The sequence below is a fragment of the Larus michahellis genome, chromosome 1 (assembly GCF_964199755.1).
Source record: "Larus michahellis chromosome 1, bLarMic1.1, whole genome shotgun sequence".
NCBI classification, from domain to species: Eukaryota; Metazoa; Chordata; class Aves; order Charadriiformes; family Laridae; genus Larus; species Larus michahellis.
Window position 1 is genome coordinate 196,140,789 of NC_133896.1, and position 18,970 is coordinate 196,159,758.

Consider the following 18,970-nt stretch of genomic DNA (forward strand, 5'->3'; position numbering starts at 1 on the left):
ATCCACTGAGTTGCCCCGTTTCTCTCTGCTCAGCTGGACCACGGGTTTACCATCAAGAGATCAGGGTCTTTGGACTACTACCAACAACCAGGAATGTATTGGATAAGGTATGAGATGGTGCAGCGCCAACAGTCAGTGTTTCCATGGCAACGTGCTGGCAGTCTCCATTAACCAGTTCCTTCAGTGGATAAACATGCTTTTTGATTTGTTATCCGGTCCATATGCTGCTTTATCAGTTTCGTTTTAATCTTGATTGAGATGCCACACCCCCTCATTCCCTTTCTTCACCCATCCCTCACACCCACATCGCCAGCTTTCTTTTCATCGCACATGCTCAGTATCAATTTCCCCTATAGTTAAAAGGACAGTGTATATAGAAAATCTACTAGATATGCTGAAGTACGCACCCTCCCCCTCCCTATTGCTTGTTAAGGCATCTGCTTCCCCTGCGCTCCTGTTTTGAAACACACGGAGCAGCAACAGGCTCTCAGCATATATTTTCCTCTTTTTCCATGCGAGATGTGGAGCTATATACTGTCATTTTAAACCCACTAAACACAATCCTTACCTTAGATTGAACAATGCATTTACATTACGCGGTCCGTAGCAACTCTCCCAAGTTCAATGAAATACAATGCATTGTACGTGCTGGTAAGCTTGTGTTTCTAACAATGCATTCTTTCTCTTTTCTTTTTAAAACCCTTCTGATACCTATTTATTTTGATTTGATTTACTTTTTTTTTAATATTGCATGAGTCTTTTGAATATATTTTTTCTTCATTGTGTAACTGTGCCAGGGTTGTCGTTAGCTGGCTCAACCTGTATGATGAAATGGGGCTCTGGGCGGGAGGGGGTTATTCTGGAGTGGGGGCAAGGAGGGATCCGGGTCTGATAGCCCACTCGAGGCCCGCGCACCTCCTCAATCAATCCAGAGCCCTGGAATTTCCATCAAGTGGTTATTTGCTGGCTTTTTTCCTTCTTATTACTCACAAGACCTGCATTTTGATAGCTGGAGAGATTTTTTATAAGTTTCTTGCGAAACCTGCGTTTCCTAACACTGCAGTGATTGAAGCCTTTAAAAACTCGTCTGTGAGGTATTTGGGAAAACTCAGCAAATTAACCGCATTAGTGACACAGCAGAGATGGTCACTGCAAGTGTTTCCAGTAAAGTAAAACTCCCACCCTGCATCATTTCACTGAATGCATGGATCGGGCTACGGCACGGTTTCCAACGAGCCTAGCAGGTCCCTGAGCGCACGCTGAGGGTCAAGTAGATTCTGATATGGATGTTCTGGGGAAAGAAAAAACAAAAATAATCCAATTTGTCAGGCAAAAAGTAGAAATGTAGTTCCCATCCGTCAGCTGAACGCTGGCTAGCAAGAATTGAGAAACGCTTTCACTCCAAGCACTCGAGTGTGCAGCAGTACCCGTAATTCCAGCCTATTGCACTTGTGTCGGTGGCGATAAACCTGCGGCGACCTGGGAGGACATAGCAAAACCTGCTTGGTCTATTTTGTCACTTGGCATCGTGCTTCGCAGGTTCCAGCCCCGTAACCCAGCCGAGAGACGGCAGCACAGCATCTGTGCTTTCTGGTTTTGAAGAAGAGGGGAATGAGGCTTTAGCTGAGTGTGGGTTTGATAGTATTAGAGGCATTTTTGCTTTTCTGATTGTGAAGGAAAGATGGCATTTTGCGTCAAGCAGGACTTTGTCAAATAGTTCCAAATTTAATGCCTCCTCTGTAAAACGGGGAAAAAGCTCACATGAGCTCTATTTATCTTCCAGGAGTTTAATTGCCATCCATGATCAACTTAACATTCCTTCTCTGCTTTGCTATTTTTATTTTACCAAAACAAAAAAAAAAAAAAAACACACCAAGCAAAAAATTTGCCTTTCCATTTGCTACACACAATGTTTGGATCTTTTAAAACCCCAGCCTCAGGGGGAGCAGACCACCAGAAACAGGAGCCTGTGATAAAAGCGAGCATCTCCTCTCAGATTGGCCTTGACTCAGTTTAACTGCATAGCCCAGATTTTGAAACAAACCATATGCATTTTGAGGAGGTAAGGGGGGGTGGGGGGCGGGGGGAGAAGGCTCTAATTCTGCAACTTGGAAAATAAATAAACGCTATAAAAAAAAAAAAAAAAAGGCCATTTGACTAAAGCACTAGTAATGGCTGCCATCAGCATACAAAATGACACATCCCTGAATAATGGGCTGGAGCAGATGGGCGATAATCTCTCTTATTCATACATAAACTGCTCTGTTTTCCAGCTGGGGGCAGTAACAACAATGTTTATAATTAGTGCTTTCTAAACAGGGCACCTAGCGCGGAGAGGCGAATTGGGAGAGCGGGGCTCCTAGGCGTAGTTGCTTAATGAGGAAATGCTCCAACAGGGGGTATCTCTGAACAGGCACTGCCCTGTGTTTGGGCTTCTTTCATGTCCAAGAAACAAGCAACTGCTGGAGTGACCAACATTTTAGTCTAAATAAAACCCTTTCGATATAGCCAGTGTTTACTTTTTAGTAGCGCAAATGCAAAGCATATGAAAAGGTTCGTCAATTCCCATCTAGAAAACAGTTAATTTATCGCAGGCCCGTGAAAATTAACCTGAATTCACATGTACAGCGAAAAACGAAAACAGGTCCCAAGGAAAATGTAATGCTCCCTTTGTTAGTGTTAAAGTATTCATTTCTTCTCCGCTCCTTTGATCGTTTTCTTCCCTAGTTTCTAGCAGTCTTCTAAAATATCTTTTCAAATGGCACTATTTCCTCTTTCAATCAACCAGAAAACCTTTTCCTTTCTCTGCCTAAAATACTTTCCCATTCAAAGTGCCTCAAAGTCCTAATTTTCTGAGCCCTCATTCTGCATCCTGTTTTATTCCCTTTCAGTATGATAAGTGCAAAAGTGACGTGACTTTTTTGAGATATTAAAATACAACAAACCTTATGTACAGTAATAGTTGTTATAGCAGGAAAATTTTACAGTGTTCTTTGAACATGAGGAACGCAAAAAACCACAGGGGCCAAATCAGTAAAATCATTTGGACTCCAAACTGCTACGTGTTTTAAAAGCAGCCCACCTAATGCTGTCGGGACATCAGCCCTGCAATCAGAAGCGCAGAAAAGGCCAAAGGAGTGTCATTAGGGGATGAGACCTGGAGGTCTCAGTTAAAGCCCCGCAATCTGCGCTGCCCCAAGGCTGGGGAAACGTTGTTGTTCTTGGTAGCCAGGAAAGTCAGCCTTGGTGCAAGTGGATAATGCCCGTGGTGCAGTCACATCTTCATTCACCCCAGATGACCAATGTCAACTCAAGTCGAAGACAACAGAGATCACCCATCTCTGAGCAGAGGTACTATGTTTGGGATTTCTTTTTTTTTCTCCAAAGTCAGCCCATTCTCTGATCGATCTCTTTGTAAAAGGATTAAAGCCAATGCATTCATCTTTCATAATTTCCCTTGTAGTGGAATTTAGCAACAGTGACCACAAAAAATCCAAATGGCACCTGCATTGTCCTTCTGAAATATCATAACTAATAGATTTACTTCTTATAAGGAACTCTTCTTTAAGTTGTACTTAGCCGAGGCTTTTAACTGTTTGCGTGACTCCATTTTTTTTTTTGGCTTTCTTATAACTAAGCCAGAATATTAAAAAGTGAAAGTATTTCAGGACTTCCCTTTAACCCCAGACGTCACAGTGTCCCGTCCATAGCCTTCTTCAGCTGCGTTACCCGTTCCTCCTAAGAGCAGCACATTTTGAAGGCAATACTTTGCATAACTTACCAATGTTTTCTTCGCCCCTGAATTTCCTCACTGGTTCTGGTTTATGTCTGAATCTTAACATCATTTTAATCTCCTACTGACCAAATAGCCTGAATTTTCTGCCTTTTCTGGGCTGATTCAGAATGTCAAGGGAGCACCAGAGTGGGTGTATCTAACATAAAATATTAGTAGAAAATATTAGTATATGTAGTGTTATATATAAGATCAGTATAAACTGTTAGCCTGTTATTTTTTATGTATCCACAGACATTATATAAAAGCTAAAGAAGCAAAATAAAACACGGGAAATGTATGGGAAAGTCATTAATGGTCTTATCTATGTAATGACAATAGCAAGGAGACATTGGATGCCTAACGAAATCATCAGTCCAGTCAATACTGAATTCATAAAATACTGGATTTTAAAAATACAGTTCTCACAGTTTAAAAAAGTATCTGAATAGCTCATTTGAAAATCCATAGTTCCATTCTCTGTCTTGCCTTCCTAATTCCCATTACTCCACATCTGTCCAGTTACTTACACCTGTCCCAAGTGGACACGATACACTTTCAAGTCAAAAGTTACAGCCAGACATCTTGACAATGGGACAAGGAAGTTGGGAATCAGACTTGTTATCTGTAAAGTGCCATTTTTAATACCATAAAACCCTCTGTAAGCTGAATATTGGTAAAAACAGGCAAACATCTAAACTTATTTAAAATCTCTTCTCCTGCTCTTTGACTTAGAAAACCACAACCGATTTACAAAGTATAAATAAAATTCACCCATGCAAACAACTTGGCACTAAGTCTCTTCCACGTGTAATTGAAACCAGCTGAGGAATCCTGTCTTTAAAAAGGGGGGATGTCAAAGAGTAAACACAATCTTAAATATAGCAATAGGAATTCAGCAGTTGTATGTGTAGAATACTTGTCTTTGTATTCACTCACCATTACGATACAAAGCATACATCAGATTGATTTGGTTTTCTTTTGTTTTTACTTTCATTTTAGCTAAATTTCATGCCCGAAGTTACATGGTGCGCTAAAGGACTGGCCTTTTGTATTTGGAGGTCTAGGTTCAAATCCACTCGATTAATTTGTCCCCTCGATGTGGTCATTTGCACGTCTCCAAATCACCGTGTAACTTGACTTAGTTGTAGCTTGTGCCTGAGGGGCTAAAAATAACATGTGTCTTTCACTCCTGGACTGAGGTGCATTGCAAAGTTTGAAGTACTCTCCAAAAAGTGTCTTGGATCATGGATCAATCACACACACATATATATATATTTTTATATATATATATATATATATATATATATAACCTGAGAAACCCATGGAAAAAATAAAAAAAGGTCAGACTGAAGGGCTGCCTGGCTCGTGCCATGAGCATTGTTTAATGCTCAGTTTTACAGTAGGGAACCTGCCGTTACATACCTCAACATATTGAGGTCACTAGCCAGAAGCTGAAGGAAATAGGATAAAATTGCCTAGGTGTGAACATTTAAATACGTGCATACATGTGCATGTATATAAAAGAATGCACTGAAAGAAAAATGCCAGTGTTTCAATACATATGGCCGTGTAATTCCACACAATAAACAAAGCATCATGAAAATTGCAAACAAATCGCAAATACGCTCCTGCAGAATGAAAGCGAGTGAAGGGAAGGGTTTCTTAGATTAATGCGTGAACAGCTGCATCCCCAGTTCAGTCTCCTGGCTGGTATGAATAATGGATGGGCTAAGAGGCAAAATGCACAATAATGTTCTTTTATTAATGAAAGGAATATATATCTATATTTGGTGGCCAGCAGTAAATTAAGACAAGTGAAAAGAAAAACAGTCACTGCTCACATTCATAAAATGCAGTTACTTCAGTCCAATAATTACTGACCTGACAGAAAATATCACCCCGCAGCTAACACAAGGTACATCCCACTGCAAGCCCAACATATATATCAAAGCAGTTGTAGGTTTTGAATGTCTGTTCAGAAGCACAGAGTTCAATGTTTTCCAAGAAAAAAGCATTTGCATGGCTCAAGAGTCCTGCAACATCAAGACACAGAAATCAGGAAGAAGACACTTCCTTTGGCAAAATCCTGGAAAAATGCTAACTGTATCTTAGTGTATAGGTGACGGAAACAATGATTTTAAAATAATGCTCCATTACTTCAAATTAAATGCGTTTCCAAAAATGGCTTGTTAACCATTTGGTACCGGGTGTCAGGATTACTAAATGTTGATGCAAAATACATTAGTGCTTAATGAAGTGCTTCAGACCCATCAGCACCGAACTATTAGAGGCAATCCACTTATCTGCTGCTGGATAAGAAGCTCTACATTTCCTCAGATGGATTGTAAGAAGACAGCCGCATATCTTAAATAAGAATGCTATCCTTACATTTTAGTTGCCATTACTATCATACAGTGCTCAAAGTTCTCACTCTCTCACCTCGAGCTGGGAAAAAAAAAGTCAAAACGTGATAATGAAAATCTGGGATTTGCAGCCCTGTGAAGCATAAGTGCACTTCAGATCTTCTTATTATTTATTGAAAGAGTAGCTTAAAGTAGAAATGCCCTGGAAATCCATAATGGACTGGTTCATGCATCGGCGAACCACCCAGCTGAATAGTAGATGGAATAATAAATCTATTAAACCAAGGCAATGCGCATAAGAGGCCTTTGTTACAAAACCGTGATAATAATGAAAAAGCTGATTTTTGGAATACGCCCACGTGCACAAGGAAGTGAAACAGTAGGGGAAAACTGCACTTACAAAAACCACATGCAGGCATTACTCAAATGTATCTTACCATCTCCCCAGCCTTCCGAAGTTTTAATCTATCGTATTTGGAAATTCTTTAGAGGTAAAAAATAACTGTGACCTCATTAAATGAAAACTAGCATTTGTGCAGAACGCCTGGCAGTGTAATAGACACTGGAAATGCAAAACGTCATTGTGACATCGGGCAGAATAAGCCCACTCTTGCAAGTTCTGTGGGGCTTGTGAGCGCTCGCTCTGTGGCCAGAGCTGACCCGTTTTGTGGTCGTGACGTATGAAACGCTAAATGTTAGAATATGATCTAAGTATTTTTGCTTTCACTAGATAAATCCTCCCTTCTTTAGCTCTCTGTGACTTTATACATTTTTATTCGATAAGCTCTTTGGGTGAGAAAGGCTCTGAATGTCTCTCAGCCCAGGAGAGTAACCACAATAATGCCCCTGAGTCTACAAGCATGCCTTTATAAAGACCAATTAGATCAAATTCAAGGGGGACCTGGGATAAAAATGTAAAGAAAAAGATAGCCTTGAAATATCCCAGGAAGTTTTTGAAGGGTTAGGAAGCCAGAAATATTTGGGCTTACAAACTGCAGCATGAGGTGCTGAATTAGGTGGGACGATCCTTAACATTTTTGATTAAGAAGGAAGTGCCTTTATGTATATTTAAACAAAAGCCCCCAAAGCTTTCCCAAAAATAGTAGAAAAGTAGTATCTCGGGGCTTATTTTTTTAAAGGCATCTTTAAAATGATGTCCTGTTATTTAATTATCTAGCTAGTTTTGCAGTTTCATATTTTTGTCCTTTAAAAAAAACAATATCCGAGGTTAAATTTCAAAAAGAATAAGAATCTTTTATTCAAGAGCATTCACTTCTGTGTAACTTATCTAATTTTAAATACCTTCGGTTTTTACATAGACATTTACCATTCTCATGTAGCAGATTTTAAAAATAAATTTTTAACTTAATACAACTATTTTTATTTATTGGGCCAGAAACGTTTAACTTTCTCAAAGGAGAGTATCTATTACCACAGGATGATGTGATGTGGTTTAAACTTTAAATAAATGCTTATTTCCTGTAAGCATAAAAAATACTTTAAATGGAAATCTGTATTTTATAGAATGGTAATATATGCCATTCTTTTCAATTTTCACACAGAATTACATACTGTATGCAGTATATTCACTGTGTGTAAAAGATCGAGGTAGTCTTCTGTTTCACATTAAAAAATAATCAAAAACTGAATTGGTTCAGGGCTAAGAAACGTAGAAGGCATTGCAAATACTAATTAGAGCTCTTAACTGAAAGTTTAGCAGTAAACAAATTCTCAGCAGATGAGAAGTGCTGGATTTTGTAGCAATTATTATTTAAAATACAGGGATGGATTTATCGAGGTTAATTATTTTACCCCTTTAAGGTGGTTCTGTGAAGGTTCTAGACACAAAAATAATAGTTCAGCAATTTAGCCTAACTAAATCCATTTGCTATAGTAGCTCTGTACTCTTGTCCATCTTTCTGTCTCTATTACATCATTATTGAATGCTGATTACATTATTTTAGAGCAGGGATTACTATAATACTATTCTGCACTGGTATGATGGATTTAGTTTTCATTTTGTTCTCAAAAATATGTTGGCTATAAATACATCTCTGCTCTCCTACGAGGCTCACACTATAACTGGTAAATTTTCTAGAGAAATCAGTCATTTATATCTCAAGAGAAAACAATAAATCCTTTGAAACAGAATAACCTTTTAGCTGCATTCTTTTAAATTGAGATTTTCATACTAGGGACAAATTTTACAAGCCTTAGCAGTTAAACCTTTTCAGTTCTCAAAGTTATCTTTGCCTCCAGTGCCTTGATCAGATATTTATTCGCATTTTGTATGTCACCTTACTAGCCACCTGCCTTTTCCCTTTTTGCTTTTCCAAAAAAAAAACCGGGCCATGTTTTAAGAAGGCAGCCCTGCTTCAGAGGCAGTTAAATATGTGTCAAAGTGCTCTTGCTGAATCAAGGCCATCCTGTTGAACTTGTAATTTTACAACCGTTTCGGGGACTGCAGTCTAATACACTGTAATCAAGAAAACGGCAAAATCCAGTCCCATGCTTGAAATCATTGGCCAGAGTTGGGCTGCCCTTACCTGGATTGCAGTTTCCCCTTGTAAATGTGTCAGACAAAGCAGAAGAAAGGATGTGGCTAGAAGTCATAGCCATCTTATTAAGAGTGACAGAACCTGATCAAAATATAAAGCCTACCAAGTAAATGTTCTTCTTCCCCCTTTTCTAAATACTCTAGATAGACCTAGATAAAATTTGTGGAGTACTGAATTCAATAGACCTTGGTTAACAGGAGGAGACAGGGTGGTCAGGCCAGACGGGTCTTTCCGTCAGAGCTCTTCAGCGTTCTCCCTAAGAACATCCATTGAGAGGCATGAGGCGGTGTCAAAGAGCTGGGCTACCTCCCTTCGGTGTTTGTTTTTCTTTCTTGTCTGACAACTTCATCACAATCCATCTTTGTTAGCCGATTGCACTGATTTGAACATGGGTGAGTGTGTATCAGCCTTCATTAGGTCAAATCAAAGACAAGTGTACATCTCTGCCTTGCCTGTAGAAACAGATTTATACTTTGAGAAGGGTGGGGGGAAGGTCAGTTGGTATTTGGCTTGAAATTTGAATCTATTAAAGGATGAAATTAATAGCATCCAGAAGTAGAACATATGGCATCCATATATATGGTACTGTATCTGCTTGATGATGTCACGCTACCTCTTAAGGTTTGGGAAATGCACTTTTTAAAGCATTTAGTTATGTTGTGGGCTCAACCTTTCAGACCTGACTGAGACAGAACAGGTTTAATTTGGTCTGAACATTTATTATCCCTGGTATTTGCAGGCCACGTAAAAACTCATGGTTTTCATTAGCTTTGCATTTCACACACAGCCTAATTTCATTTATTCTTATTTTATGCCCCTGCCAGACCACCGCTCTTGATAAGGAGAGGCAGGTTTTCCGACGAAGACGCAACCAGGATGTGAGGGGACGTTATAAGGCACAGCAAGCTCCACCTGAACTCAACTCCGAATCGGAAGACTATTCACCAAGTTCATCCGAGACTGTTCGCTCACCTAACTCACCCTTTTAATAAAACACTTTTACTCAAAAGTCTTGGCTTTAACCCTTTGAGACCCTGAAAATCCTTCAGACCTGTGTGAAGTGATTACAGCTGATCTATCCAGCGGTAAACGCTGGGATGGTGGAAAGCAAAAGGGTGCTCACAGAATCTTTGTAAGAATAATTTCCTAATTGATTGAAATACTTGTTCTCTGTTTAGATTGCAACTTGCTGCTAATATGATCCTCAAAGGGTTAAGGCTATTTTGCTTTTTTATTTAAAGATAGAAGCAGTGAATGTTTTCATCAGTGAAGCTAGGAACTGCAGTATGTAATTTTAGCACATGTTAACCCTCTGAGTAAACGATCAGCTTAAATCTTGACAACCCACATTAGGGCTTTATTCTGGCTTTTTTGCTTTTATACGCACATATCTTTTATACTACCCTAAAGTTCCTTGCCTGTTTCTGGCCAAAACAGTATCAAACGCACTATTGCTTAGGGATTACAAATGTAGGCTTTAAAAGTGAAAATAAAATTAAACAAACAGCATCTTCTACAGCATCTTGTTCTAAACCTGCATCATGCTTCCATAGGGAGTGACTGTTGTTGGAGGATATTATGCAGGCTACATGGGAAATTCAGTTTAGGGCAGCCTCACGGTTTACAGAAGTTGACATGATGATGGCCACAAAAGGTTGCTTCCATATCGTTTGCTGCTAATGACAATGCAGAGTCTTGAGAAATGGCTTGAGGACACGTTCTGTCATGTAATGGTACGTAATGATCGAGTTGAGAAGTTCCTGGTTCCTTTGCCTCACGTTCAGAAATGTACAGGCATCCTCTCAGCATGACCTGCTTATTCCAGGAGAGACATTTTTAAAGATTAACATTGATGAGAATTACCCTTAAAATAGCTAGAGTACTTCTAAATCGGGGAAAAATGCAAGGCATTTAATAGATGTGTAAAGCCTAAACTGAATTAGTGAAAGTTTTGTCTTAGAATGGAGAAACTAAAAATTATTCACCATTTCTATTTGTAATACTTAATAAAACGGGCATTTACACAGAGTATACATATTTCTGGTTTGTTAAAACCTCAACACAGCATTATAGCATTTTATTTAACCGTTACCATAAAGCTGGCTTCCACGGAAATACTACTTTTGCTTCAGATATGACAATTTGAAAGAAAAGATTATAAAATCATAAAATCACTCAGAATTTCACTTGAATGAAAAAGGCAATTTCCAAAATCCTATTCTAAAGTAAAAAAAAAAAAACCACTATGAAATTTAGACTTTCTGTTATTACTTATGTAAAATTGAAGTTTTCCCCTCTCACGTTAAAATGTTTTCACGGTGTTTTTGAAAAGTTGCATGAATGTGGTTTCCTCTTTCTTTCTTCCCACTCTTTTTCTCTTTTTCTCTTCCTTTCATGTCATACGGCTAGAAATGTCAGTATGTTGCCCAAAAAGATATGCAGACTTTTCTAATCTCACTGGGGAGTATAAATAAGTTTTGGAGGAACATGACAAGTTGCCCACAATGCCCTTTCCATTCTGAGTTGTGTTTGCTCTTGAACTGTCCCTATGAGCAGTTGTGGCAGCAAATGTGTACCTGCAGCTTGTTGGAGCTAGTGTAGTGCTCTTTTGCATTTCTAGTTGGGAGTATCAATTGAACCATATTTCAAGACACGTTGAAATTGTTTTGTTTCTCCATCCTTTGAACTCCATCTTTCATTGTCTCAGTCATGAAAATTTATATATTAAAAGCTCTGAAGATTTTAAATACAGGAATTTCATCTTACGGGTCTTCACGCAATTGGTACAAGGAATTTCATGCAGAATGCAGTTAATTTCACCCAGTGCTAATAATCTAGAAGTGAGACATTTAGTCTGAACTAGATCTCCAGACTTCCTTGGTAATACAGAGAGATGAGCATTTCCAGGTTTGATTCGTCTCATCTGTCGTGGGCACACATTTCAGGCAGGACTCACGCTTTGATTCCCCTATTACTCTCACTCCGTTGACTGTAGAAGGAACCGCTGGTGGAAGCTCACATCAGACACCAGACTTCAGATTATGAGTTTAGTAAAATGAATCTCATCAGGAGACTCTGATCTCTGAATGTACATCCATGGGCAGAAGGCCTGTACAAGACCTTGGTTACTCTGTCTGGAACCTGAATAACAACATCTTAACCCAAGTGAAGCAAAGAGGTGTCTTGCTGGAGAACTCCACAGTGGCAAGAGGTGAAGGGATAAAGGAACTGCCATACACAAACTCTCAGCTTTTAGGTTTTGGGAAAGGGCTGTGTCTGCGGCAGATCCTTGACCGTGCCCGTCCAGCCCTAGAGTCACTGCGGAGAGAAAACCTTTGGTAGATAGGGCACAGCCACTGCCATTGCGATGTTAATGGTTGTAGTTTGATAACATCTGGATAGGACAGGGATTACTTTTCCATAGGACCAAACCCTCATCCAAGGTAAATCCCCCCTTGCCAGTTACCTACATCAATTTACAGTAGGTCAGAGTCCGGCACATGTTTTTCCAGCATTGCCCTTCCCACATCATATCACAGCCTTCCCTTTAGAAGAGATCCAACTCAACCATGTAAATGCAAGACATACATTTGGTAATAAAAAGGTGTCCATAAATACCACATGCTCCTTGACTATTGGGGAAATTTGGCAGTCTTAAAGCAAAGACCAATGTTCATTCTTCTTATTTAGAGAGTGTAGTCAGGAGAAAAAAAAAATGCTTCACCTTATGCATGAGAAATAGTATTCAAAAACCCATCTGGGATTTTCCTATCACCTTTGCTTTGCTTTTCTTTGGAATACAGGTTTATCATTAAAATAAGATGTTTGGCTCCTTCATCTTACACCATCTTGTACTACTTAAAATGTATGTAAAAATAATCCTAGATCCTGAAATCCCTACTCATCCCCAACATCTTATATGTTTCTGATCTGTGGTTTATGTTTTATGAACATAGCTATAAAAATATTTATTTTAAGTTATTTTTGGATCTGTGAGAGATTGGGTTTCAAATTGCTGATAGCCTCTTTTTAGGCTTCAGGGAAAGGTATCCGAATATTTAAACTGTTTTAAAAGTGGTTTCCATGATGGTTTTAAATAGATCCATATATATATTTAAATATAACCATATATATGTATATATATGTATAGTTTCATGGAAATAATAATGGTTTGGGCTTGTTTGGCAGCGAGTGCCCCTTTTCTTGTCTAACCTCTGAATTCTGTGAAGACAGAATACATGGCCCTGAAAATACTTGAAACACCAGTGAAAAGAAGAACTCAAAGATAACAGACTATTTCTAATGTGATAATGTGGGAGAGCACGTAGCACACTGGTCATTTTACTGCAATACCTACCACTCCTCCTGACTTCTTTCTTCATTTCCCTTTTGAATCATTGGATCGTGTTGGTGCTAAATGTGACAACAATTTTTTTTTAATGCTTGTTACATGTACAAGGCCAACTTCCTCCCACCAAGCCGATGTTGTTCGCTGAGATGGATGGCAGTCGTGGTAGACACCATCTATCACCAAGGAGATAGAGAGGAGCGCTTCCAAAGGGTGATTCAGGTCATCTAATATTTGGTCTCTGGAGATGCCTGTTGGTCTGAGGAGAGTAGAACAGGGTCACTTCCAGCTTAATTCCTCTCAATTAAATGTAAGCGGGGATAACGTGGACCCCAATCTAAGTGCAATATTCTAGTGAGCTTACATGCAGTAAGCAAACTTTGATGTGAAAATGTAGTGCTGGTAGGTGATAGCACAGGATTAGTTAAACGGTACTGAGCTGGGTGTTGTCTCACCTAGATGAATCCATCTAAGATTTAAGCATCTAATCTAGGGCAATCATCTAAGCTTCCCTTATAGTTGCTAGAGACTGGTTTCTCTAGCGGATAATTAAAATTCTAGGATGGCTGAATCGCTCGCTAGATGAGGTGCCTAGCCCAAATATATTTAGAAAATGATTTATTAAGTCATGACATATAAATTAATATTTCTGTAAGTTAACAATTTTCATAGCATTAATGTACAAAAAATCCAGAATACTATGGTTCTACTCAGAGGGTTAACAGAAAAGCACTAGGCATGCTGATTACATTGGTGTATCCAAACTGCTTTGCTTTTTTAGCCAGTGTTTGCTGATTTTTTCAGAAAATTCTTGAAAAATTTCAAGTTTGAAATAATTTAAGTGTTGTTGTTTAAGGAATTTCTATAACCAAATTAATCTTATTTTTAGCTTAACTTACCACAGGAATAATATGTATCATTGATGCAGTGTAAGTCTGTAGTTATCAATTTTATTAATTCCACAAGTGATTCCAGAAATCTCTCTTTTTTTAAGTACTTACTATAGAGCTTACAATGGTGGCATAGGTGACTGAGACTGTCTTTCTTATTGGTAAACAAACAATATTGTAATTTCAAGAAAGTCCTAAGAATCAGCTTTTCAGTTTGGTAGTGTACTAGTTAGGGGAAAGCTATCTCATGACATGCATTGTGTAAATCATCTTTGTAGATGAAGATTGTTCATATTAATGAACACATTCCTTTTCCTTGACATTGTAGCAGAAACTGTTTACTTGTTAATGAACAACCAATACATTAATTTGCTTCAGACTGTTAGAGGGGAAAGTGAGATTCCAGTCATTGACGATGTTATTGCTTTACAGTAGCCCTCATCTAATTTAAATGTGGTGCATACTACAATAAGCAAAGCCAAACCTGTGAATAAACTCCTGAAAAAAGCCTGGTGGGTCTTTATTCAGTTGGGTGCTCGCATACAGTAGCATGTGACAGCAGGAAGGCTTTCAAGAATTGTCGAAATGAAAGCGATATATCCACAAATAAGAGCCAAATTGCAATCCTTTCCCTATGGGGCATATATGTTTAAAAAGGAAAAAAAAAAAAAAAAAGAAAAGAAAAAAGAAGAAAAATTGGCTCAGAGGTTTTGCAGTGCTACTATATTACCACAGGGCAAGTACATTAAATCATTGTTATTTGCTAGCCTGGGGTATATGTTAGAAAATGGCATCTTTTTTATTTAGTTTAGATTGTGGGCAGGGAGAGCTTTCCTAATGTTATTGCAGTGCTGCCATGGTTAAGGCTGTGTTAGTATTTCCATTATAAACTCTTCAGTCTCAAAGGTTTTTAATTTGATCGTAAAAATTTGCTGCAGGCAGAAACTTGGCACACAATTTTTCAGCTCAGAGTGATTCTTTCCCTAAAATATGAGGGAAATCAGCTTGACCTCTTCGACATTTATTTTCTAAGTGTACACAAACATTCCCACACACAGACACAAAGGCGGTTTTTATGCAGCTCATTTTGTACGTGTTGCACTTTCCAGCATATCTCGCAGGTCTGAGCTACAAAGGTGACAGCTCAGAACTTTTGGGCATTTTGAAAACCAGGGAGAAAACGCGGTGATCAAGAGCAAGAAATGTTCCACACGTGAGGGAGTTCTCTTTCGATGTGACAAGCATTTTAAAGTTGGCGCTGTAACGGGTGCGTATGTACGCCCTGCTGAGTGCTGGTGTGATTCCTAAACCCATTAGCTTAAGTCATTCCACGGAGCAAACGCTAAATGTGAATGTGCTGGATTTCCCTGTAAGCCTGGGAGAAGGCGGCGTTCCGTTCCGCCTTGTGTTGGAGGGTGGCACCATGGACAAAGCTGACGTTACACCAGCCAAAGGGGCCCACAAAGAGAAGAATCAAAGGAACGTGTTTTCTCTTCAGGGGAAAAAAAAATTGTCTGAATAAGACAGGGTTGAAAGCTCACACTGAATAAGAGAGGTATTAAAAAGCATAAGTATGGAATCATTTGAAAACTATAGAAGTGCAAGGGAGCCACACAGTGTAATGAATCCATGCGCGGAGCCAATCAGCTACTAATCTGGAGCAAATTTACAGCTACAAACAGGCATAATTAATACACAAATCAAACACACCCGGCGGCAGATGGAATTGAAATCCTAGTTCTTTTAGCAAACATAATGCAGACCTCTTCCTCATATATTCACTAAATGAGACCGTGTGTAGCTGTTTGAAGTAGTGTTACATGCAGGCTAGTGGGGAAATTAGGTGTTTAAAAAATGACTGTAAATTAATTTTTTTTAATAGCAATTTCACAGTATGCTTCTACCTGAATGGATCCTTTCGGGAAATGACAGCTTTCAAAAAGTGATGTCTATCCATTTTATACTTGTATGCGTATATACTTAGATAACCCATACCAAATAGCTTCAGTAAGAATTGAGTTGCAATGTTGAGGCTTCGTATTACCTGCAGTTTTCTGTAGCAGGGGCCAGAGAAGGGAACAAAGCATCCATGAAAGAAAGAGTTCATGGAATGTCACACCTGTGATGGGGACACCTTCCTAATCCTTCCTAGAGATTGACTTGAGTCATGAACCACAGCACACAGTCATTTCCAAAAGGGTTCACCCTACCTAAGTGGGTGGGGACGCTTGGACAGAGTTGTGACATTTTCTTGGCATTCACCTGCAGTGGATTTGACATTTTGTCAAGCCATGAGTAAATATCAGTTTGGGAAGATAACTGTTCATGCTAAATGACAGAGCTAGAAAAAAAGCATATAGGTAAAAATTAGCCATGAAAAATGTAGCCTGGCATTTGGAAGATGGTTTCCAATCAACTGATCAAACAGATTTTTGAGAGTTTTTTCAAATCGGACCATTGGAGTCAAGAAACTCCAGTTGATTTTCAGGTGGAACTTGATCTGTTGATGAGAAGCTTTCTTCTTGAGGTGTTTCTGCTATGTCCTCATAGAATCATAGGGTTGGAAGGGACCTCTGGAGATATCTAGTCCAGCGCCCCTGCCAGAGCAGGGTCACCCAGAGCAGGTTGCACAGGAATGCATCCAGGTGGGTTTGGAATGTCTCCAGAGATGGAGACTCCACCACCTCTCTGGGCAGCCTGTTCCAGTGCTCTGCCGCCCTCAAAGTAAAGAAGTTCCTCCTCATGTTTAGGTGGAACTTCCTATGCTCAAGTTTGTGCCCGTTACCTCTTGTCCTGTCCCTGGGCACCACTGAAAAGAGTCTGGCCCCATCCTCCTGACACCCACCTTTTAAGTATTTATAAGCATTGATAAGGTCACCCCTCAGACGTCTTTTTTCCAGACTGAAGAGACCCAAATCCCTCAGCCTTTCTTCATAAGAGAGGTGTTCCAGTCCCCTCATCATCTTGGTAGCTCTCTGCTGCACCCTCTCCAGCAGTTCCCTGTCCCTCTTGAACCGGGGAGCCCAGAACTGGACACAGTACTCCAGGTGCGGCCTCACCAAGGCAGAGTAGAGGGGGAGGATGACCTCCCTCGACCTGCTGGCCACACTCTTCTTGATGCACCCCAGGATGCCACTGGCCTTTTTGGCCACAAGGGCACATTGCTGGCTCATGGTCATCCTGTTGTCCACCAGGACTCCCAGGTCTCTTTCCACAGAGCTGCTCTCCAGCAGGTCAGCCCCCAACCTGTACTGGTGCATGGGGTTATTCCTCCGCAGGTGCAGCACCCTACACTTGCCCTTATTGAATTTCATAAGGTTCCTCTTTGCCCAACTCATATGTGTTTTCTGTCTTAGGAAGACACTGGACTCAGAAACGCAGAAGATACCTTGCATTTCTATGTTCCTATCAGATTTTAAAGCTAGTGATGAGTTATTCAAACACATCTAATTTTAAGTGCCTGGAGGAAAAAAATAGTGATGAAAAAGAAGCCTAGCTTACTTGTCTAGAGTTACTCTGAAGAAGAGCTGACATTACTACTACAACTGTTACTGCTACGATTACCACCACCATTGCCATTCCGAGGTACTTTTTTTACCTACACATGTCCATTAGGTGCCTGGAATGCTTCCATATCTGCTAAGAAGACCAGAAGGGTCTTATATGAATAACAGCATCTATAAATTTATTTTTTTTTCAAACACAATGCCCACAGCTATTGAAGTTGGGTTCCATAATATGGTGAGAGTTTGAGAACTGGTAAGAGAGAAATTGGTAAATTGAGAGAGAGGGGTATTTGCAAGGTATAAATGCAATGGATCGTATGTCCAAGGGAATTCCTGGTGCTGTATCTTGCAAAGGAGAACGATAGATTTTTTTCTCTTCAACAAATCCAAGCACAGAGGAAAAAAGCAAGTAAGCCTTTAAGTTATGAACTTCTGACAATTTGGTGTTCATCATAAATTTTAACTAGGTGTAGTCTTTGTGAAATTACTAAGTGTAATAGGTAGTTAACATTTCAGGTGGGTAACATAAGATCTTGACAACTTTTGCCATTGATAGTTAAGGGGTGGGAGGAATCAAATTGACTGACTGATGCTAAAACTAGAAGTAGTTCAGGAGAGGTGTTTCCAGAGAGAGTTGATCTAAAAAAACGGAGGAGGAGGAGGACTCAAGTAATTCCCAGAGGCCACTTTATCACTTGGTATTTGTGTTAATCTTCAGTGTCTTATCTGAGGGGAAAAAAAAATTACTCAAAGTGGTCCGAGGTTAAAGACATAACCGCTATAACTTATTTTTTATTTTATTAAGGAATTAATAATAACCTTTTATATTCTGCCGGAAAGAAAATTGTTAAAGGATTAGTTGAGTGTGAAATTAAATAGCACTTTCCTCATGCATGCTAAAAAGCTATCTAAGGAAATGGTGGCCTTTAAACAAGTTTCTAAATTATTTCAATTTAGAAAAAAATTCATTTCTTTTGAAAAGTAAGAAATTTAGGAATTGCTATGTGGTTTGAATAGCATTTTCAAAGTACTAATTAAAAAATTTCTAGGTGATACGTGTTCCTGCAGAAATTAGGAGGGAAGCCAAACGGCATTTTTCAAATCCTGCCATTTATGCTAATAGATGTAAATGAGCAGGAATGAGATCTGGTATTATCACCTTAACTTATGAGCTAAGTTTTTAAGTTGTTGCTCAATTTTATGTAAAATATTTGCTTAAAACGGTAATAAAAGAGTAGAAAACGACAAATCACTTAGTACTTCAGCTCTAGCCTGAACTTCTAACAAGCTCATGTTTCTTGGGCAGAGGAGCGTTACAGTATATTTCAATTCATTCATCACAAGCAAGCCGCTAAGGAGTTACATCCAGCTGCATTCCTGAGAAGCTGCGCGCAGGCTTTAAAAATCAGTCATGCAGCCACATCCTAGTTTTCCCACATAAACCTCTGCATCAAAGTGAGTCTTGATGAACATGATTATATAGAAAAACAAGAAGCAACTATTCAGAAATTCGCACTTCCTGTGTTAATT

General features: G+C 39.3%; 1 protein-coding gene across 4 annotated transcripts in view; it reads left to right on the plus strand.

The window, feature by feature from the left end:
• The window catches only part of DCLK1 (doublecortin like kinase 1), a 251,623-nt gene extending 237,190 nt beyond the window's left edge, over positions 1 to 14,433 (plus strand). For 2 of the 4 annotated variants that reach the window (XM_074567541.1, XM_074567555.1), the window contains one exon: positions 9,521 to 10,994. In XM_074567541.1, coding sequence (XP_074423642.1) covers positions 9,521 to 9,685 — 165 coding nt within the window. In that variant the 3' untranslated portion in view covers positions 9,686 to 10,994. Of the gene's footprint in view, positions 1 to 33; positions 108 to 9,520 lie in introns of all 4 variants that reach the window. The other 2 variants (XM_074567548.1, XM_074567563.1) reach the window with 2 other exon arrangements.
• Positions 14,434 to 18,970: the final 4,537 nt, after the last annotated feature.